The following is a 22,931-nucleotide window of genomic DNA, read 5'->3' on the forward strand; positions in this document are numbered from 1 at the left end:
AAAAACAATTTACTGCCTACTTGAATGTGATCAAACACGTTTTCAAGTGCAAAAAAATCGAGGCCCGCCTGATTCACAGTTGTTCTAACATTTTAATACCACGCTTCTTCGTTAACTTAGTGTGCGGCCCGCAGAGACCTTACTCAGTTTGATATTGGCCCGCGACTAGAAAAAAGGTTGCCAGAACCTGTGTTAGAACTTCAATACACTTGGGTGCATACCACAAAGTCCGCCACAGTCTCTTATATTTCAGCTTTTTTAATCTTGGGATTTTTTTCCAATTCTTGGGATTTTTAGACATGAAACCTTGGGTTAAATTGAAAATCAGAGTTGCAGCCCTGCTGCAAACCCGTCAGCGATTTGCTTGCCTTACTGGCGAGACGCGTTTTACTGCGCTGAAAGCTGTTTTATTGAAAGCGAGCTATGCTGAATTATTTGAATGTAGCCTACGATAAATTTATAAGTAACCTTACAGCCTGCACTTTGGAAAACAATGACAGTTTGTTTTAGTTTCAATTAGTGGAGTTCAGATAGTACGGTGGTCACTGGTCATGTCCCCCTGTTGAAATATACAAGGATATCCAACCAGTATCATTAATATACGCGAATATATTTAAACGTGACATGGTGACTCCATAAAGCAGGGGTTCCCAACCTGTGGTACGCGTACCACTAGTGGTACGCGAAGGTTTTTTTAGGTGATACGCGAGTAGCTTTCGTTTTTTTTCACAAAACATGGATTCACAACTTTATACTTTGTTTATCTGGTTTTGTTTACAAAAAAATCATACCGAAGCCTATTCTAATTGTTCCGTAACTATTTCTGTTGTTTCGTAACAATATGTCGCAACACGTCAGCACATCAAATTAATTCTTTGTTTTATCGCCTTAATGTTGCGTCATGAAAGTTTTTGTTTAAATTCCATTGCCGATATCTCTTGCTAGAGTTTGCAACGAATGCCTTGTTACACCAATTTTTATGCGTCAGAGCTGTATGTGAGGTGACGTATATCCGTTTAATGTGAGCGCTTTGTTTTGAAATTCGCCTTATTGTCAACAATCCATTATTTTAGAATCGAACGCCAGTTACGTCGCAATGTAGAGCGAAGCGCTTTTGTTCAAGCCATATTTGGACAAAAATATTATTTCCGTCTATAAGAGTCGAGAGAAAAAGGTTTAGACCACGCCTTGTTGTCACGTGATTTATTATTGAAAATCGTAAGAATATCTACGTCAATATTTCCTGTGCATTTTAGAAATATTTTCGCCAATAAGTATAGTCGCTCAATCGAATAAAAATCAGTATCAACCAGTATCAACCAGTATCAGTCAGTATCACCCAGTACTGCCTAGTGGGGAGAGGCTTTTACAGCTTTTACTAAGACAGCAAAATTGACTGTTCATGTATCTGAACTAAAGGAAAGAATTGGACCTGTCTGGCCTCACGAAGACAGGCCATCTCAAATCTTGTAGGAGTGTGGTCGATTCATCTTGGCAATTATATAAACCTGCAAACTCATTAATCTGACCCATAACCCCACAAAATTGATGCCCGCGTGTGAGGAACGAACCACCTGCAAACTACTTTCCCAAGAAGACTGAAGAAACGAAGCTCAAAGAAAAAATATGTGCCTTAATCTGTATGGACCACCTACAAACAGCCGCATAAAAACTGTCATGTTTGGAACTTGCAAGAAGCCAGCTTTAGAAGAAATTAATCTCATCGAAAGATACGTGAAGAGACGCTCCATAGCGTCAGCAAAGCATTTGCTTGGAATTCGAAACACGAAATACAAACAAGCGTTGTCGATAAAGACATCACCACCGTTTGGAATCATGGAAAACGAAACGGAATTATGGATTTCACAATAACTGATTCTGCCTAGTTTATCAGGTGAAAATCTTATACTTTTAATATATATATGTATAATTATTAAAATACCGACCGAAAGGTCTGTAAATTGTTTTAGTGCGACTGTTTATCAAACCATTATGTATCGCATTTCGCAAATTATGTATAGTCTATATCTATGAAGTCTAAGCTTAAACGTCGATCGCACGATCTTTTGACAAATGTTAAAAGAGCTTAATTTTTGTTCTTGGAGCTCAATAGTTTGAAATCAACGCGTTAAACTTGTGAATCACGACTTAATTTTGTTGTGCACGAAATAATTTCGTGTTAAATTTCCGAATTCTTTAAAACATTTGGTACGTTTTGGGTTTTTGTCTGTTTTTCTCTCATCACGCAGCCGCGTTTACACACGAGTTTAAATACCTCGTATCAAAAAGCATAATGATTTATCCACACGCGAAACATTAGCTTTCAAATCACAACTTTAGGAACACCCCATTTCCTGCCTTTTGTTGAAAGCAATAGTGAATAAGCAGCAACTTCAAAGCGTATTTTCTTGTGATGCGTCGTTATTTTAAAACTTACATTGAACGAATTGTGCAAACTAAAAAAAAAATGCAAATTTTTAAGGAAATGTTGCTCAATGTTAAAAATCAATAAAATTTAAAATTGTATTTAATTGCAAAAGATGTGTAACGTGAGTAATTACAAATTGCAGTAATTAATTGTCTCAAACTTTAAGTGTAACCTGTCGCGCCTATATATATATATAAGTATAGAAAATATGTGTGTCTATAACCAAAATATAAATAACTTGAATACTGAGTGTTGCTACAGATAATTTCGAACACACATCTGCCGGAAAAATATTTTGAAATTTCAGAAAACAAACACAACAAGCGTTGGACAAAGCGATAGATCGAGATGCAACGCGCAAAACAACGGCTTCCTGGTGACGTCAGAATTGCAACGCACCGTGCAGGGATTTTCTCCTGCAAGCCGCACAGATTTCCTAAAAAAAAAAAAAGCCACAGCAAACTGCTCTGGCGTGTCGATGAAACACATTTCAAGCAACCAGCGAACGCTGATATCAAAATCCTCCTTGCCAGTTCAGGCACAAACGAAAATTTTCTCGAGGAATCAGGAATCGAACCAAAAACAATTGCGCAAATGCGTTGAATGATCGGACAATTTCGCGTCCAATGCTCCATAAGCATTTCACAACAGCTGAAACACAACACACGAAAACAATTGGAAAAGAATGTCATTCCTATATATTCGAAATGACTGCAAAACCTTTGCAAAGGGAGTATTTGTCGCAACACGTCAGCACATCAAATTAATTCTTTGTTTTATCGCCTTAATGTTGCGTCATGAAAGTTTTTGTTTAAATTCCATTGCCGATATCTCTTGCTAGAGTTTGCAACGAATGCCTTGTTACACCAATTTTTATGCGTCAGAGCTGTATGTGAGGTGACGTATATCCGTTTAATGTGAGCGCTTTGTTTTGAAATTCGCCTTATTGTCAACAATCCATTATTTTAGAATCGAACGCCAGTTACGTCGCAATGTAGAGCGAAGCGCTTTTGTTCAAGCCATATTTGGACAAAAATATTATTTCCGTCTATAAGAGTCGAGAGAAAAAGGTTTAGACCACGCCTTGTTGTCACGTGATTTATTATTGAAAATCGTAAGAATATCTACGTCAATATTTCCTGTGCATTTTAGAAATATTTTCGCCAATAAGTATAGTCGCTCAATCGAATAAAAATCAGTATCAACCAGTATCAACCAGTATCAGTCAGTATCACCCAGTACTGCCTAGTGGGGAGAGGCTTTTACAGCTTTTACTAAGACAGCAAAATTGACTGTTCATGTATCTGAACTAAAGGAAAGAATTGGACCTGTCTGGCCTCACGAAGACAGGCCATCTCAAATCTTGTAGGAGTGTGGTCGATTCATCTTGGCAATTATATAAATGAAGACTCATTAATCCTGACCCACCCCCACAAATACGATCTTCAAAATACAGGTCATGTCAATTGTGCACAGTTGTTTCAAACCCCGTACAACGCTGTGGGACAGTGGGCGTTAATTATGTCAAATATAGAAATAGATATATTTTGATTGCTCTTGATAAATATCATCTACTGTTTTATAGCTTCAGCTACATATAGCATTAGAATAATGCTAGTTGTTAGCTAAAAATAGGACAATATTCTTCTTCTGAATAAAATACGATTCGATCAAATTAGTTGTTTTGCGAGAAGTGGTACGCGTGGCAGTACAGAGCGTCCAAGTGGTACGAGGTCGCAAAACGGTTGGGAACCCCTGTCATAAACGATGTTCTTAAATGGGTTTTGTACCATTTTCCGCAATTGAGAATGGCATTCATTCACCATATGTGGCGCATCATTTTAGGTAGGTTTGAACCAGTGACGTGCGGTGAGGTTCCTAGATGGTGAGGCACAAATTTTTTCGAGTCACGTTTTTCTTTAACAACCACAACACAAACACGGTATAGTACTAATAAAAAAAAAAAAAATTGAACTTTTGTTCTTTTGTTGTTTAGCTTTTGCCGTTATGAACTGCCCATCAAACACAAATAAATATGCTAGCAAACCGTTTCGAGAAGCAACTGACTGAGTTTTAGCACAATGCTCTATCTATTCAGAGAGCAAAAAGAAAATGACTAAAAAGTAGTAAAACTACATTAATATAACAAACGTAATAATGACTACATCGTTTATGACGTAAACAATTGAAGGTGTGACGCGCCTGTGATCGACTGTTGTGGTAGGCTGCTGCTCACAAATGCTACAAAACAAATTAATATTAAAGAGTACAATATTTATAAATTATTGCTACACCCATGACATCTACACAGTCACTATTTTTTTATCAATCTCTTTGAAAGTTGCGTGTTATTTTTTTTTGTCCAGTCGTCTGGTGCAAAACTTTTAAAGTTGCAACAGAGGCCTGCCTTTATTTATGACTTCAACTTTAGAGGTTTACACTACAAGAAGTCAATCTACACGCACTATGCGGGAATTCAAGAATTCAAGCTGGACAAAGAAAGGTTTCATAGCTTGGTTGGACGTCACAATTGAGGCATGCCTCAAATCATAGCTAAATCGTTCATTATGTTTTCCGAGAGAATTCGCAAAAGAAAAAGGCACGCATAATGCAGAATATGGAACTTTTGTGCTCTGAAGAGAGGCACGGCTTGGCGCCAGAGGCGTAGCTAGGGGGGTGCGGGGGGGTACATATGTCCCCGGGCGCCAAGGTAGAGGGGCACCAAAATGAGGTTTACAAATTTTTCACAACAAGGGCAAAAAACGATCACAAGCAAGATCGCAGCAGCGGCTGTGGCAGACGTCATCTGATACGCAACCCACACCCAGACTGATGCTGTTACCAGCCATCCACAGCAGCCAAGATACTGATTCTGCGTGCAGCTGGTTTCGTCTAGCTTAGTGTTCTTAACCTTTATTAAACTGCGCCCCCCATTTGGTAATTGTCCTGCGCTTCGCGCCCCCTACCAAAAGCAATTCGGTATTTTGGAATTGCATATTGGTTAGACAACATAAATAAAAGTAAAGTGTATCGTTGGTTGCACGTAGCGCGAAAAAGTTCTGTTTATTTGGTTAAAACTATAATTTACATAGGACCGTTTTTTTTTCTTTTTAGAAGTTTCAATCGTTAAGTTGGGCAAAAAAAACGGAGTTTAATAGTGGTGCCCAACCCAATTGCACAACTATACCGTATAATTGTTCCGACTAAACATAGCCCTAATCGGTCGTAAAAGTAGCAGTTCTAGTCCAGTGAAAACAATTAAAAATTAGTAGCGAAGCTCGCAAATCGCAAATCCACGAACTATGTCTTCAGTTACCTTCACGTGTAATTTTAATGTAAAGTATAGGACATCATAAAAAACAGAATGAAGACCAAACTAAACCGTTCAAATCACCATAAAATCCAAGACTCATTTCGCGATGGTTTGAGCCAAGCTGCAGTAAAACAGGCCAAAACAAAATACTCGATCTGGGGATTGAGGTGGACAAAAGAATCAGCTGACGTAAAAAATGCCTGGAAAACTGGCAAAGGATGCACGACTTTCATTAGAAGATGAAATTGAGCGGGTTATGAAGAATGTATTTGATCGGCTTCAATATGAGATGTCAACACGTTTTATCACGACTAAAAGACCTGAACAATAAAATTGAATATTTGCCGGACATTAAAGACTCTTCTATCTGACACAGATGAGGATGCAACGCGTGGAAATTGTGCAGATTTTGCGAATTTCTACGACGCGAACTTTAATGGCAACATCTTTTTATTGAAATTGGTGATTTCCGAATGCTGCTTAGTAACCGGACTGAAGCTCTCCTTTAGAGTTTGTTGGTTTTATTGTGTTTTGATGATGACGTATTTCCAAATATGCGATCTTCACTACAAATTCTGTTAACAATAGCAGTTTCAATTGCAATGCCTCACCTTCCTCCCCTGACTGCACGTCCCTGGTTTGAACGATGTACTCGATATGGTATTTAAACCGAAATTAAAGGGTTTATTCAACAGCCCCGTTTTCTAAACGCACCAAATTCATAACTTAAGAACGACCTTTTTGGGGTCCATGTCGGGGCCCTTATATGCTCCAAATAGTCGAACCTTTCGTACTCGACATGCTATTTAAAACTCTGTTAGCTCCTGGACTAATAGGGAGATATAAACAATTTATTAATGCGCTCAAATAAATTTAGACACATTTTATTTCAATGAGGTCAGGTATCTGCTGCCGAAGCGCCGATTAATAACTTCGTTTACTCTATAAGAGCGATTTAGTTGTTACATGAAGTGTTTTATAAGTATCGCAAAAAAATTAGCCTGGCAACCTTAACAATAAAGGTAAATAGCTTGTAATTCGTTTGTTTGTATTTGGTTGAACTTTTTACGTGTTTTAAAAATGTAGTTTGCTTTTTTAATCACATTTGTTAATGAAAATAGAAGGTTTATAAAAGACCTGCTAGTTTTTGGGCGTCAAATGATAACGAAACTTGTAGGTCTAACCTCATTTCTCAAAACCTAATGTTCCTAAACAAAAATCCAGGATCCGTCTCGACTCTTACCAGCTTGTCATTGTACCATGCTATTTACGGCTTATTTTTGTGAGAACCACATTTTATGTTGTTTGGTTTCGAGATCTTCTTTTGGACCGGTCTGTAGGGCATATCATACTTACGGATAGCCGACTACAAAGTGCTGTTAGCTTGTTTAGTTTATTCCACCACAGAAGGTAGAGTAGAGAAGAAGCAAGGGATACCAGACCAGAGTTTATGCCTGGCCTTAGCGAGAGACAACCGGTCTCTGAGGAGGACAGCGGTCTCTCTTACATATATTAGACATAGAGCATATAAGCAGACACACAAAGAATGGCGATGGAATATTGTTGGGCAGATAAAGTTACCGCTAGACAGAGGTACAGAGTCGTTACAAATCCACAAAATCAGTCTACATTTATCTTATAAAAAAGTTTACAATCTACAATCCATGCCCAATAATGTTTGAACATGTGGGATTTCGAGATAGAAATTCCCGTTTCTCACCGATGACGTTATTTGACGCTATCGGCTTACAATTTGCGTTCTAGTCCACTGTCAAGCATCTACAGACCACGGCACATTGCCCTCGTGATCATAAAATACAGTTAAAATGTTGTCAGATGCAAATTAAAATATATTAAATTTTAAAATAAAAAATGACCGACAATCTTATAAGCTTGTTAGAGTTTTTGTTTACCAGACTTTTACATTTGATACATTTCATTTTAACTTTTTGAGGGTTTTGAAGTCTCGGAAAATAGCACTTATCTATTATTAATGAAGGGGTCCGTTTTGCCCCGCCTTCCCTACTGGTGTACTGTTGTGTATTCGCAATAAATATTTATTTTATTGTGGCTCAAACTCACACCATTACCAATACCCATACAATACATACAATGATATAAGGCTTATAATATAACCTAGTGACTAGGGGTCGGCAACCTTTCGTATGTAGTGCGCCAGTTTATGAATAATGTTAAAATATCAACGACTCGCGTGCCAAACATTTTTCTGTGATTTGTTTTGCACTGGCAACCAGGACTGTGGAGTTGGTTAAAAACAACCCGAGTCCGGTCAAATGTTCGAACCCGACTCTACAACCTGTATGTTATCCATTTACGTAACTTAAATATGATAAATATTGAGCAATCCACTCATAGGCATGATGGAAAATATGCCACTAGATGCTATTCCACCTTAACAATTTACAGTTTGCTGCCTTATCAGTTTTAAAATTTACATGCGCACTTCGGGTGGTTTCACCTAGTATTACTCAAATTCTGAGTCCGACAGCCCTGCTATGATCTGCTAATTTACGAATGAGCTGACCATAGGCATAGCCAGGGGGGGGACACGGGCCATGCCCCGCCAAAATGATAAATATTGGACTCCTAATAATTTGTTTTGTGGCATTTAGGAGCAGTGCCACAACAGTCGATCACAGGTATACCACAACTTCAGTTGGCGTGCACTGTTACGTCACAAACGATATATTTTTACCTTTGCTATACGTAATAAAGAAGTTTTACTACTGTTTAGTCATTTTGTTTTTGCTCGAAATGTTTTTCGAGTATTGCGTTAACACTCAGTCAGTTACTGCTCGAAACGGTTTGCTAGTATATTTATTTGTAATCGATACGCAGTTCATACAATGGCAAAAGCTAAACAAAAAATTTCAAGGTTTTCGCCCCCAAAAATTTTCGTCTGGCTACGCCACTGGATCTGACATCTAATTTACGTATCTTGGGAGACGCCTTTAAACCTAATTTCACAAGTTAAATTCTGTGAATATACCCCAAACCTGCTGAAAAAAAAACGAACTATCACGAACATAATAGCTTTTCAGCCGACTATCAGTTTCGCTTTTAGCTTGGTTCCTCAGTCGCACAAAAACACACGTGCTTACTTTCAATGTAGAGTGCCCTGATTTAACGACTGATCTCTATAAAAGTTTTCCTCGTAACTTTTAATATAGAATGACCTGCTTTACCGCAGTAAACATCACGCCACTTTCGGGGCATTGTGAAGTCGTAAGCAACAACTATAACGCCGACAGAAAATAATGTTAAATACAACAGTTAAGACACCAATTTGTGACACGAACATTGCAGATCGAACTGGAAATGTGTGCAACCATTTAGTTGGTGCTAGTGATGTAATAATAATGTTAATGATGTGGTAGTGATGTAATGGTTGCACTTTCTCAAGGTGATATAACGTGCGCAAATCATTCGGCTTGCCCTGAAAAATCATCTCGCGTGCCAAAAGTGGCACGCGTGCCAGGGATTACCGATCCCTTACCTAGTCCATGACAAACTAAGTTTTTTTTTTATCAAAAGTCTTAAATATTTTAAACTTATTCACCGGTAAAAAGACCAATCCGGAAAAAAACTTGATAAGACATATATAGTTATACAATGCGAAAAATCCAGTTTGCTACTTTTTTATTACAAAGAGCTAAATCGTTTTTTAAAGTTTGAAATGCAACTTTTAGGAATTTTTCTTCCCACAATCTTTTCCAGTAGGTTTGTGCACTCTTCAGGAAATTGAAACACGTCCTTAGTCAATGTACATGCAGAACCGTCAGTTTTATAATGTAGAGAATATATTTTTGGTAAAAATCTTCTGTTTTCATAAATCCAATTGGCTATAGAACGTTGGTCACTTGTCAAAGAATGTTTTTCATCGAAGTCATCATTTCTACTTTAAGAAAAAAGATGTTAGGAGAAAATTGTAGTTATGCAACTGAGGTGTGATCTGGTAAATTAAAAGAATATATCCTGTAATAGGTTTCCTGCAATCTACACCACCGGTTCTCAAATTGGGGTCCGCGATCCCTTATGGGCCTGTGTAATATTTTTTGGGGACTACATAATTTTTTTTATATAAAATATTGTCATATAATTCGATTTTACACCTATTATTGTAGGTGTAAACCTATTATATGTACAATGTTGATTTTCGTCTTTAATATATCCACCAAATGCAAGCACACCATTATTGACTCACACACAAAAAATGTATATATAACATTGTTTACATACAATTTAGAATTGTAATTTGATGGGTATCCACAGTACTACTATCCCTTCGAAGTTGGCTTGCAAGATTTATCCTTTTTTTTTCTTAAAGGCTTTATTCTTTGAAAACAAACTTTGGTCTTTTAAAGTGGTAAATTTAATTTTGGATTGCAGCGAACTCTTATACCGCTAAAGATGACATTTGAAATATTTGTCCAACCTACAAATGTTAGTGGTCCTCTTGAGTACTCAACAAAATTATCGAACACGATTGGCATGACCTTTGATTGTAAAAATTGCAGTGAGACGTTTTCGAAAAACTAAATTAAACAGTTTGAGAACTGCACATCAAAAACTATTTTTGAAAATTAATTACAAATCAACTAAAATAGGAAGATAATATTAATATAACTGAACAATAAAATATATAATTTTGTTTTTTATTTATGTTTACCTGTTGTCTGCTCCTTGACAACAATGCTTTGAACAAAGTACCACAAGACAGTTTACGTTTGCACAATTATCAGATAGCCACTCCACCATTCCACTTTGACTAATTTTAGTACTATGCCATAGGCTATATGTAACGTTTTTAACTAATACCATCATTGACCTGGCCACTTCATCTCCAGCTCTTATAACAGGACCATTACCATCAGTACTGTCAGCAATCAGTAAAACAGATTTGTTTAAAGGGAAACCTGGAACACAAAACAATGTACGATATATTGTTCACTTTTGTTTAATATAGAAGTTTTTATATTAATTTTACCTTTGGGCATATATTGCTTTGGAATAATGTAAATCAGAAACATCACTCCAATTAATATGCAGCCACCCAAAGCCAAGAGGAAATATAATAGTACATCAGGACAACATGGAAATACTGATGTCGGTAAATCTAAGGAGAAAATAATGTTGTTATTTTGTGTTCTAAGTAATAATATTGAATCATTACAGTACTTGTGCTTTGTTTAATTGTTGTTGTAGCTGCTGTACTCCATCCCAATTCTAAAAGCAGATATATTATGAAGCAAACATTGAACTGTGATAAATGAACAAAAGTACCTGGAAACTGACAATTTCTTGTTTCTTTAACAGTTTTATCATTGCAATCTAAACAGAATAATTTGTGATTATAGCAGTTTCAACGTCTGCTCAATTTCTTACCTGGCATGGTTACAATACTGGTATCAAAAAGGTGATCCAAGTTACTTGGTGAAACAGGAAGGGTTTTTAACACTATCAAGTAAGTTTTTCCTGGACTTACAAAGGTCTCTTCACTTAATCCATAGCACTTATAATTGAAATAAACCTGGCAATATTTTGGTGAATGATTAGTTTTGTGTTTGCAAAACGAACGTGGAAAAAAGTTGTTAAGTGCTTAAGACAGCTGAAATTGTTAGATCCAGCAGAACTGCAGGCAATCTTTTCAAACAAATAATGCCTTGTTTGCACAACTTTAAATGTCAACTTGTTTTTCTTAAATCAGTGACTCCCTGTTAATTGTATGCTAAAAAATATATTACAAACTTAAAACTAAAAGGAAAAGTGACATGAATCTGTTTTACAGTTATATTTATGACATTTGTCCCTACATGTTTTTTTCTGTGTAGCATTTCTCTAATTTGCCTATAAAGTGATTAGGCAACACCATGTATTTTGTATGAATAATTTTGGGATGTCATTGTTAATACTACATTAGTTTATTAATGGTATTAATTTACAGCCTAAAATATAACCCTACCCACTTTGAATTGCAAATTTAAAGGAAACCAATCTCACATGTTTTGGTTAAGGGGTTTCATGTGAACTCTCTTTCCCATTTTATGTAAAATGTGCACAACATATTTTTGATTAACCGTAATTTTAGCAAGTCATGCTTACATTGGGCATACGTCCTAAAATTCTTGCCATATAATGGAACAATCTTTTCAGACATATCAACATTAGCTAATTTGAATATGAACCTAATTGACTCTAGTAACTCTGGTTTATGTTAAGTACATAAAAAATGTTGTCCTTGTAATCTTCTGAAAACTTTAGAGGGGCTGCAAGAAGATTGGAAATGACAGTGTAAATTGACCTAATTAAACAGTAGACTTATCAGTACTTTTTGATACTGTTTTTTTCCACGAATACCATGGTAGGGGTGGTTTTTTGCTCTCACTATAACATTATATTTCAACAAAACACTTTCAGAGGGAACAATTTGTAACAAATATCCATTTTGAAGTTTTGGTCCATCCCAGTAACCTAAATATAAATGTTGCATGAGTATAAACGTTTTTAATCTAACCAAAAATATGTCAAAAAATATTAGTATACTTATAAAATGAAATAGAAGCATACCCTTTTCTGACCAAGTTATATTTATGGCAAGGCGCCTGTCTCCCGGTTTATGTTCTTTGACATACCAGTGTACATTTTGAAGATCAGCTTTAGGACCAGGAATTTGAGTTTTCCAAGGGGTAGCAACATTTTCTTTGAATATGATTTATTTAATATACTTTTAACACCGTTTTAATTATGAAATCTTTTTAATTTTAGATTCTTACCTTTCACATCACATAACTTATTTAGCTGTTTCAACTGGTGATCTTTAACTTGTCCATTTAAATAATCAAAGCAGTTGTCACTGCAATAAATTATTAAATCTTTCTCTGTCTGTGAATTAGCAGACACTAAAAGGAATATTAAATTTCCACAGATTGAAAAGATATTCATCTGAGAGATTGAAAATACCAAGTTTTTAAGACCTTTAGATGTCTAGCATAGCCTTTATTTTTCAAAAAATGAAATAAACGCTGACAACATATACATTATTCAGGTAAAATTCATGGCTAACACGTATATATATATATATAATCCGGCATACCCAATACAAATACCATTAAAGCAAACTAACATTGATTTAATCCAGGAATTACAAATATTTGCACCAGCTGCTAGTTGACTAAGTGTCCACATTAAACAAAATCAATCTTTGTTGTTCACAATACATGCTTAGAAATCAATATCTATATAATTAAATGCTCAAATAAATGGCTATTATGATTCCAAAAACACTATGCTTCTTGGGACAATACAAAGGCATTTTATACCTGTAATAACATTGTGTTCAAAGCAGTTAAAACCATCCTGCTGTTTGGCAACAAGCATTTCTTGCGTAACTAAAGTACTGCAGGTTACATAAGGCTTAAAAAAAATACAAAACTGACAAAAATTGTAATGCTAAGGTTAAACAAAAATGTTTAATTTCCGTATGCAAGATAAGGACTAGCGTAGAATATTAGCTTAGAATAAAGAATTATCCGAAATTATACACATAAACAACAAGAACCACAACTGCAATAAAAATAAAACAACACAGGTGTCTTTTAATTGCTGCTGTTAAAAACATTAAAAACAAAAAATACAAATTCATTTTATACATCAAAGTCAAGTGAAAAAAATAACATCATATTTGTTATAAATGACTGATTGGGCTCAACTACAGAGGTTAATGACCTAAACTAAAGCAATAACATAATTGTAATTTAAAAAGGGTTACAACTTATCATAACAAATGGTAAAAACAGGGCAATATATCATTTAGTGCAACGACCATTCACAAAAAATAATTAGATAACTTGCCTTCTCTTGACTTTAGATTTACAAATATGGTTTAACATTTTTTGCTTTTGTTTGGGCAACAGAAAAACATTTGATGCCTTGATAAAGTCAGGAACATGTTTAGTACACTTGGAAAAAGTTACACAAATAACAAGTGGACCCAAATCTGTTAAGATATTTGCTTTAACAAGTCGAAGTGTAATGTTTGCTGTTTCAGTAGAACCAAACTCGTCATCGTCCCTGCAAATAGTGATCTCATTTAAAATAGCTATTCATGCCGCAAACTATTAGAAAAAGTAATTTAGGTCGTTTGGATGTACAACTTGTTTCAGTCTAATTAGAGTATCGTCAATATTTATATTCAAACAACTCATTCATAAAAACAAATTACATTCACATGTAACTATTTTCATTAAACTATTCAATATAAAATGATATATGTTTGGAAGCAATCAAAACAATTTCTGTTTAACTTTAAAAAACAGATAACTTTTAAAGAATAAATCACAACTGTATTTTCAATCAAAATACTCTTTGTTAAATAGAACTTAGTTTTCACCCACAACACTCTTTGTTAATCACAACTGTATTTTTACCTACAATACTCATTGTGCACCAAAAGAAGTCAAGTACCTTGTTTACTGGCCAGAAACAGAGCCATGTATAAACCTTATGGTCAATCATATTTAACAAAACCGCAGCTTGCTAACAGTACTTTGTAGTTTTAGATTAAAGCTGGTTTTTAACTTAATATAACAATGTAGTGTGACCACTACTAATATTCATCCGCATATGGTTTTTCGGGCAGTGGGTTTTCAAAGTTTTTTTCGGCTTGTGCAAAGTGAAAATCAAAACATAATGACAGTGCACTTTTTGAAAAACAACAATTTTATAATTTGACAATTGCCCTAAATACATAGCAGGGCAATATGTAAATGCCCTAATTATATGATCAGTTATCTCGAATAGTGTATGTACTGCGGCACACAGTTTGAGAACTGCTGCTTTAAAGGTTCTGTATAAACCAGATAGTAAAACAGTAAAAAAGCAATGGTTCAGATTTTGTTTGAAAATCATTTTAGACAAGTTTAGTTCAGGTAACCTAGGGTTCAACAACTTAGGATGGTGGTAAGGGTTAGACAAAAACAGCTTACAAAAGAATATAGTAATAGTAATTTAGGTTGATCTTTGGTACGGAATTTTTATGGCCGCTCATTTGCATAATCCCTAGTTCCAAAAGAAACCATTTTGCTCAAATTTACTTATGAATACGAAGGCGACAAAAATTTAAAACCTGAAATATTTGCATGCCCCTGAAAGCATTACCGCACCATGAGAGGTACATATGCAACAGATTACCACCTGGTTTAGATTAAATTCAGGATGAATTTTTAAAATAACTTTTTCAAAATCTCCAATTACAATTTTAGTTAAAGCTGTAAAACAACTTTAATTGAATGACTTATTTATCTTTAAATTTATCTCACTCTGCTTTAAACACAAATGTATACTTTGTCTACATATATGTTACTTGTGGAACTTATTAAACTTTGCCTACATATATGTAAATGCTAAATAGATGTGTCCTACTTCCACATGTTATTGCCTTACCCGGTATATTGCTGGTTTGAATCTAATACCAAAATCACACAATGTGTTTGCTGAAGCTCAGAATAGATCCACTCGTAGGCCCCATAGGTGCTGATATTTGTTTCTTTCCATAAACTGTAAACCACACTGAATCCAACATCCACCATTTCACTGACCAATTCATCACATAAGGTTACAATATGTTGGTTATTGCAAACTGCTGATTGGTTAAGGACCACAAGAACATTATGATTTGGAAAACCTAATAAAATGAACTGTAAAACACTGAATTGCTCAATTGCACTGACAATATATGCCTACTTTTTTTCTGTTTAAGTAACCTAAATCCAATGAAAGACAGCAATAACAATGCTACAAGTGAAATGCTGACTGCTGTAATCCAGGGTCTATGCGGGCAGTGTGGGCATGGAGTCATGTCTACAAATAAAAAACAAAGTCTAATCAAATATTTTTAGTGCAAAAATTAACTCTAGTGAGAAAGCACTTGGCAGCAAATTTGTTAGAAAATTACCTGAATGCAATGTAGATGTGTTCTCAGATGCTTTAGTAGTTATTTCTAAAAAATAAATGTATGCTAATAAACACATTGTTATACTAATTAATTAGTTTACAGTTACATAAAACAACAGAGATTTCAACATGCATTAATTTTTAATTTGGTGAACTTTTAGCTGTAATTTGTTGTAATTGCACTCTTTACAAGAGTTTAAATAATACTTTTTTGGTTAAGTAAGTTCAGAAATTAAATTTTTAAGTGTGTTTTATAGCAATTTTGATCACCTGTCTTTAAATCATTGTACTAGAAAACATGAAGTGCAACAATCTTCAGTTTTATTTTTATTGTCTGATATTCGTTAACTACATCAATGTTGAAAGTATTTGGGTACTTGTATTAAATTTATGTGGATTTTACTTTGTTCTTTGTTTAAACTCAAACAAAATTTTTTGAAAACCACTTGAACTCATAAAATATTGGCAAGTTGGCTGTATCCAGAACTAAACCAACTTTTTACTTTAGTCAACCTTTTAATATTCCTCAAATTTTAAATAAAGTTTTCACATATTTGTCCCGAAGCAAAAAACAATAGACAATTGAATTTGTTTATTTACATCGCAGTGAACCAAATTTAAAAAATTTAAATGTCTGTATGCAGATAGACGATAAAAAAACTTTCTAATTCTTATTGCAACACTATATGTATAAAAAATTAATTTTACTGTTTTCCTTGAGCAATTGCAAGAAATTTTATCCCAAACCGCTTTTAAAACTGCCCTTATAAGGCTTACAAATATATCAGCATAAAGCATGTGGAAAAATTTAGTGAACCATTTTCGCAGTTTGTTTTTTAGTTATTAATTTGCCGTGGGTTCACTGCTACCTTATAAAATCATTAATAACTCTATTGGAAAGACCATGCCGGTAAGTTATCCATAATGAGATATGAATAAACGAGAAATAACTTTATAATTAACTTTTAGGAGAAAATTGTATTAATCCCAAAAAGTAATTAATCAGCATTATTCAAAACAGCAAAAACAGACACACCTTTTTGACAGCTTTTTGTATGTTGAATCATCAGGGAATCACAACCTTTAAAAAATAGCTTTTAAAATTAAGATCTTTAGAGGTTAATTTAAACCATTTAGAACACACCTGGAATGTCTACAAAAGTGTAAAGGAAAGATTCATGAGAATGCCTAAAATCCTCTGGAATCGAGTAGAGGGCAATAAAATAAGTGGTACTAGGGATGACTGTAGTTTCTAGCAGACCGAAACAGCGGTAGTTCATATACACCTGTAATGAAAACATTTTTACAAATTAAAACGCTCAGCAATATATTTACCAGTAGTCTGCCACATATTTAAACTATTTTTCCGAAACAATTAAATTTTATTATTAGAAGAAAAACAAAATGACTAAAGACTTTCTTTGGTATATATTTTACATTTAATCTGCATACTGTAAATTAAGTCTAAAATTCTTACCCATGCAAATGTTTGATGCAACTGTGGTGGACCATGATTTATGCTAAAAGTATTCGAAATTTCAACAGCATCGTAACTATATCTCAGAAAATATCCTTGCTGAAATGATTGAAAAGCCCAGTTGCCTTTATTACCAAAATATAAATTTTATTGTTGGTCTTAAAACAGTTATGTCTAACAGTTAAAAAAGTATATTATCCTGTTGGTTGTGTGGCGTATAAATCCAAAATATATCTTGTTATCGGTTTTTCAAGTTTTAAATATGTGGAAACATTTTAGTTGGTATTCACTATGATATATGTTTAATGCAATCATGCTTTCCAAGCTTTGAACATGTAATGAAGGGTTCTACATAAAGTGATAGCAGCTCAGTCAAAACATACAAACAAGTATCTGTGTGCGTTAGACAAACATTCACAACACTGTAAATCCTAAAAAAAAACAGAATTATACAATAAGAAAAGGACTGTAGAAATATAAGTAAAGAGCTGTTGGTTGGCCACCTCAGTACCATTGTCTATTAGTTTTTGTTTTCTCAAAATACTGAGTAATCAGCAACATTGAAGCCAGTTATAAAAGTATTAAATGTCATAGTTAAGTATTCAAGCCTTATGAAGTTCAGATAGTCATGCGAAAAAATAAAATAATAAAAATCAGAGGTGTTATACAATACCTTGATGTCTCCATGTTACATTGATGGCAATAAGGCTTTCTCCATTTACCGATTGAATGTACCAAGATGCAGTTAAGTTATTTGGCTTTGGGGCAGTAATACTTCCGTTTAAATCAACATGGTTATCTAAAAATCAGACAATCAAAGGTAGCGCAAGTCACTCTTTATGCACATTACCTACCTAGAACATCACAAAATGGACCAATAGATGCGGATATATTTTTTTTTTCACAAAGTAAGTTGCATGAGAGAATTAGGTTCCTTTCATTGTCAGATTTCTGGCATTCATTACCTATTATACAAACAAGTAACAAAATAATCCACTGCATATTAGTACCTGTCACATAAAGATAAAATATATGGGAATTCAATTAACAGCAATCAGTTATTTAAATAGTAATCAAACAAAGTTGTATGTAATATAAGCAATACTCAATGAAGGTACTTAACGACTCATTCAAACCATCACTAAATTTATGTTTTTGCCATAAACACAGTCTCTCATTTTCTGTAATACAAGGACTGCATTTTAAACTAGTTCCCACATAATCAAACCTTGTAGTAGTTCTTAATACAACTAAATACAAAGGAAACGCCCACAACTAAACTGAAGCAATCTGTCCCAATTAACAGTCAAAACGGAAATTAGAAATGCTTATAGAAAGAGGTGGGTGTTTTATTCAAGAGAATATAGCTACCAAGAAAAAAAAACTAGTTCCAATGGTTAGTATGTCACAAATACAGACCTGGCCAATACAATGTGTAACAAAAGAGGGTGGCACAGATATTAAATTACCAGTCAACTGAAACAGCTGATATTCCATGTTTTATAAATATATATGGCATTTGACTAATAAAATATTATGTCAAATAGGTGACAATATAATTATTAAAAATATGCAATTGTTATCTTGTTTAATTCTCTGTTTTATTAGTAAAATACCTGTGCTTTGTGTCAAAATTGAATCCTTTCTATTTACAACAAAATCAAGACTGAAATTGATTAAGCAATAAAAACTGCAAAATAAGTGTTTAAATTATAAAAGCACAGTTTGATCAAATACACACCTAATAAGCAAATATAACATATACACTATTCAGTATACTGCATGAAATGTTGAGGCTAAGAGCAAAGAAATATTTCAGAGATTTACAAAAAAACATCAAAAATAAGCAATTGTAAGGTTGGTTACACAGTTTCAAGAACCACTGAAAAGTATAAAAATCATAGTGGATTTCTATTTCTCTCCACTGGGAAAACAAAACAAAAATCACTACATTCAATAAAAACACAAAAAGATTTAAAAATAACTGTGGCTAAAAGCATTTGTTACTGTCAAAGTCTTACTCCATTCTACTAAGGGTTTTTACCAAAATAAGTATAAGGAAAATATTAAGAAAGGCATATTAGGTTGATTCACAAATAGGTTACACAATGACTACTAAAAACTCTACTCCAACATATGTATTGGTATAAAACTACTTCCTAATTAAATAAAAATATGAATAGCAGCATAAAATATAAAAGACCGTTATTGATAATAACATTTTGCTCGCATGATTTAAGCCACTACATCACTATCATTATGTTAATTACCATTGATTTTTAGAAAAGTTAAAAAATATGAAAATATATAATGTGCTGTTAATCGGTAACTAATTGACTTCTTACGGCAGTGGTTCTCAACCTTTTTGTTTTTGCGATCCCCTTTTAAGTTTCCAAAGCCAATGCGACCTTCCATTTTTTGTGTATTACACATAAACCATACTTACAATGAGATGCATTTCAATATGTTTATATTTCTTGACAGACTGTTTAAAATTTAGACAAGAATGTCCGGATTTAACAAAGTAGATAATTAATTTTGTGCTTGTTACATAATAATGGAAAATTGACATCCCGAACAGTAAGTTTGTAAAGAAACTTGTATTATCTTGCTTTTTCCTGAATTGGTCAAGTGAGAAGAAATGTTGTTACAGGAAAATTCAATTTTGTATAAATTTCGTTAGATAGGGTTTTTAAGTGTCATTAAACAGGTTGTATATAATCGTTCCTATTTATATTTGACAAAACTATTAGACTGGTAGCTGTGCCATTGTTTGAATCCAACTGCAATGGTGGCGTTATAAACATGACTGGTTCAATGAAACAAATGAAATTTACACAATTGGTAAACTGCACTTGTTCTTACCCCTTGTAACTGCTAATATTTTGTTTTTTGTCAATTATGCGTATAACAAATAGCACACGGGGACCCCCTAGACAACCTCTTGTGACCCCCTAGGGGTCGCGAACCCAAGGTTGAGAAACAATGTCATATGAGCATAAGTGCTTTTCAAAATATTAAATCTATTGCCAAAATATACTATTCAATGCATTTGAACTAAAAAATAATAAAAAATTACTTGATAAAACTTTTTAGCAATTTAATGAGTTGTTTACTTTCAAGACATATGTGGTGTGCATTATTCAATAACTTGTTACAAAAATCACTGCATTCTGCATTTTGTCTATCTTCTTCATTTAAATAGGCCATTATAGTTTTGCGACCTGATTTATATTTTTGAAAGATTTGTAAAATAACATCTTGGTCACTTTTTGGTGTGCATAAAAATACAATGACATGAGATTGATATAAATTTTTGTTCAAAGAGTTTGATGGCTTGTTTGTACACCAGATATTGCAAAAAACATCAAGATTCCTGACATCATTTAACTGACTTGCTATCTTGTTCACTTTTCCGAGAACATCTGCATTCTCATATTGGCTTATAAGCAGTACAACAGTAAGACCTTTATTGCCTGCAAAAATACTGCCATGTTTGTTTTCAATACATTGATAGTTACACCTAAGAGACACTTAAATTACAAAAAATATATGTGCATTGCGTTGAGGGCATTTTTGAGTGACTTAAATATTAGAATTTTTGGCCTATACAATTAAAAGATTGACAAATTTAACCTATCTTTTTTGACAAAATTTTGACCTATTTGGAATATATTAATTAATCAATGCATTGCTATCTTGGCATCTTCATTAACTTGTTTTTGATGTTTTACTGACAACCGGGGGAACATAAATCAGTCATTTTTGGCATATCAAAAAGATAATTAACTATAGAAATGCAAAAGAAAAACAAGATGCTGGTTGTTTTTGAAAAATTTTGACTAAACACTTTAGTTGACGTACAAGGAAAAAAATAATTGCTAAAAATAACAAAGACATGGCATATTATCCAGATAGGAATGGTAAATCTGGAAATCACCACTAAAAAAGGACACAATGTCCAATACATTTGTTAAAATCAGAGATAAAAAATATCTCAAGCAAAAATGTGATTTAATCTCAAGGGTAGTGTATAACATATATTTGCTTCAATGCAGGGGTCACCAGTACAGCCAGATCGGGTCGCCAGGTTAAATAATCCGGCCCAAGCATATTTCCTTAATGAAGATGACAAAAGTTAAAATATGTTCGGATCCAATGCCTAACTAAATTTCGATGAAATTTTTAACTGTACGACAATTTATTAAGGCTCACTACAGTCTTAATTGCATAGTTTTTTTTATAGTTTTTTTGTATAACGATAATCAAGTTATTAAAGTTTGACAAAAATATTTATATTCAGCCTGTGGACATGATCACACCTTTTATGAATAAAGTTTGGTGACTCCTGCTCTTATGCAGTGTTTTCCAACATTTTTGTTGTCGCACACCCCTTTTCAGCTTTTGAAAACCTACCCACTATAGCAGGGTTGGCGAACCTTTTCGTCACGTGGATCACAAACACGACCTTAATCCTTCAAGATGCACAAGTGGGTCATATATTTAATTATATGTTAATTTTAGGCGAAACTTTGGTGCTGCTTCGTTTAAATGTTATTGTCTGGATTGATAATTCAAGGTTTTTGGATGATTTTCAAATTCGGATTCAAACAAATATTAAGAACCTAAATAGTTAACAAATGCTGCAGCATTTTTTGTGGGATTACAGGAGTTCAGCAAAAAGCTTTTCAACGGTGATATCATGAAGAGTGGTTCACTGAAGCAAATTATATTAAAGCAAATGTTAAACTTGCGGTAGTTATGATCCCTGTATAGCTAAAGTTTGTTTTGTATGTTTGTTTCTTGACATTTTTTGTTCAGCAAATAGTACACAGTGACCCACCAGACAACCTCTTACTGAACCACTGCTTAAATAAATATATAATACCGCTTAAATGTTGTTGGTCTAATTTTTAATTAAATGACCACATTCAAAAAGCTGACTACAGTTTTTGTTATTTTTGTAAATGATTTTGTGCATTTTATAAATACATTACAACCTATAGTGACTGATTTTGACTGAGACAAGAAAGTCTATACTGTTCAACACAATAAATTTTGGGCAATTTGTGTATATGTTTCAAATGCTATATGAACATCATGTGGTTTTAGTTAAGCGTAGTTCAGCTAGGCCAATGAGTCTTGTAATAAAATTATACTTTGAAAAAAATTTTAAAATTAAATCTGCTTTACTTCTACTAAAGGAATTGATAAATGTTTAACCAAGGCTCTGCAAATAGCTGCTCGCCCAATAGACACAGGTGTCTCAATAAAGGTGACCAAGAGCCAGACCCACTTTAAACAATGCATTATAAAAAAAATTATAGTTGTTTCAGCTACTCGATACAGATTTGCAGTATATCTGTATTTTAATCATTAGGATCTGATAGCTTTCTTTAAATAAATCTAGATGTATTACACATGATTAAACAATTTAAAATAGATACCTCTTGTGTGACTTGATGTTGTTGTTGCATGACATATTGTTATTGCATAAATGCCTAAAAAATGTTTTGTTAAAAGTTATTAAGAGTTACATTTTTTGTAGTACAATAAACATTTTATTAAAAAACTACAAATGTTTTACACAATTGTAAAAGCTTGAAGTAGTTGTCAGCAATTTTAGTATAATGTTAAATAGATAAACCCATAAATATATTTAAACTTATATTTTAATATTTATCAACCAACCAATGAAGAATAAAACTATTATGATGAACAAACTGATTGCAAGAAGAGTT

The 22,931-nt window shown here is 33.6% G+C and overlaps 2 protein-coding genes across 4 annotated transcripts; both read right to left on the minus strand.

Moving 5' to 3' along the window:
• Nucleotides 1-9,323: 9,323 nt before the first annotated feature.
• On the minus strand, nucleotides 9,324-13,187 carry LOC146132971 (uncharacterized). 3 transcript variants are annotated; one of them, XM_083397256.1, is made up of 11 exons: nucleotides 13,082-13,187; nucleotides 12,886-12,997; nucleotides 12,536-12,615; nucleotides 12,330-12,461; nucleotides 12,091-12,233; nucleotides 11,148-11,292; nucleotides 11,046-11,093; nucleotides 10,941-10,988; nucleotides 10,750-10,878; nucleotides 10,432-10,678; nucleotides 9,324-9,660 (listed from the first exon to the last, which is right to left on the minus strand). In XM_083397256.1, exons 2-11 carry the CDS (start codon nucleotides 12,945-12,947, stop codon nucleotides 9,405-9,407), a joined length of 1,290 nt encoding a protein of 429 aa, XP_083253382.1. In that variant the 5' UTR covers nucleotides 12,948-12,997; nucleotides 13,082-13,187; the 3' UTR covers nucleotides 9,324-9,404. The 3 variants fall into 3 exon arrangements, with proteins under 3 accessions (XP_083253382.1, XP_083253380.1, XP_083253381.1); XM_083397254.1 differs by having other exon boundaries at nucleotides 12,536-12,704; nucleotides 13,082-13,097; XM_083397255.1 differs by lacking the exon at nucleotides 13,082-13,187 and having other exon boundaries at nucleotides 9,324-9,657; nucleotides 12,536-12,704; nucleotides 12,886-12,999.
• Nucleotides 12,722-18,837, minus strand: LOC146132972 (uncharacterized). The gene is made up of 10 exons (XM_083397257.1): nucleotides 18,807-18,837; nucleotides 18,045-18,155; nucleotides 17,864-17,989; nucleotides 17,191-17,315; nucleotides 16,858-16,999; nucleotides 16,750-16,794; nucleotides 15,715-15,759; nucleotides 15,504-15,620; nucleotides 15,204-15,444; nucleotides 12,722-13,832 (listed from the first exon to the last, which is right to left on the minus strand). Exons 5-10 carry the CDS (start codon nucleotides 16,991-16,993, stop codon nucleotides 13,601-13,603), a joined length of 816 nt encoding a protein of 271 aa, XP_083253383.1. The 5' UTR covers nucleotides 16,994-16,999; nucleotides 17,191-17,315; nucleotides 17,864-17,989; nucleotides 18,045-18,155; nucleotides 18,807-18,837; the 3' UTR covers nucleotides 12,722-13,600.
• Between the last annotated feature and the right edge of the window lie 4,094 nt (nucleotides 18,838-22,931).

This window comes from Ascidiella aspersa, chromosome 9 (genome assembly GCF_963924565.1).
Source record: "Ascidiella aspersa chromosome 9, kaAscAspe10.2, whole genome shotgun sequence".
Classification (NCBI taxonomy): domain Eukaryota; kingdom Metazoa; phylum Chordata; class Ascidiacea; order Phlebobranchia; family Ascidiidae; genus Ascidiella; species Ascidiella aspersa.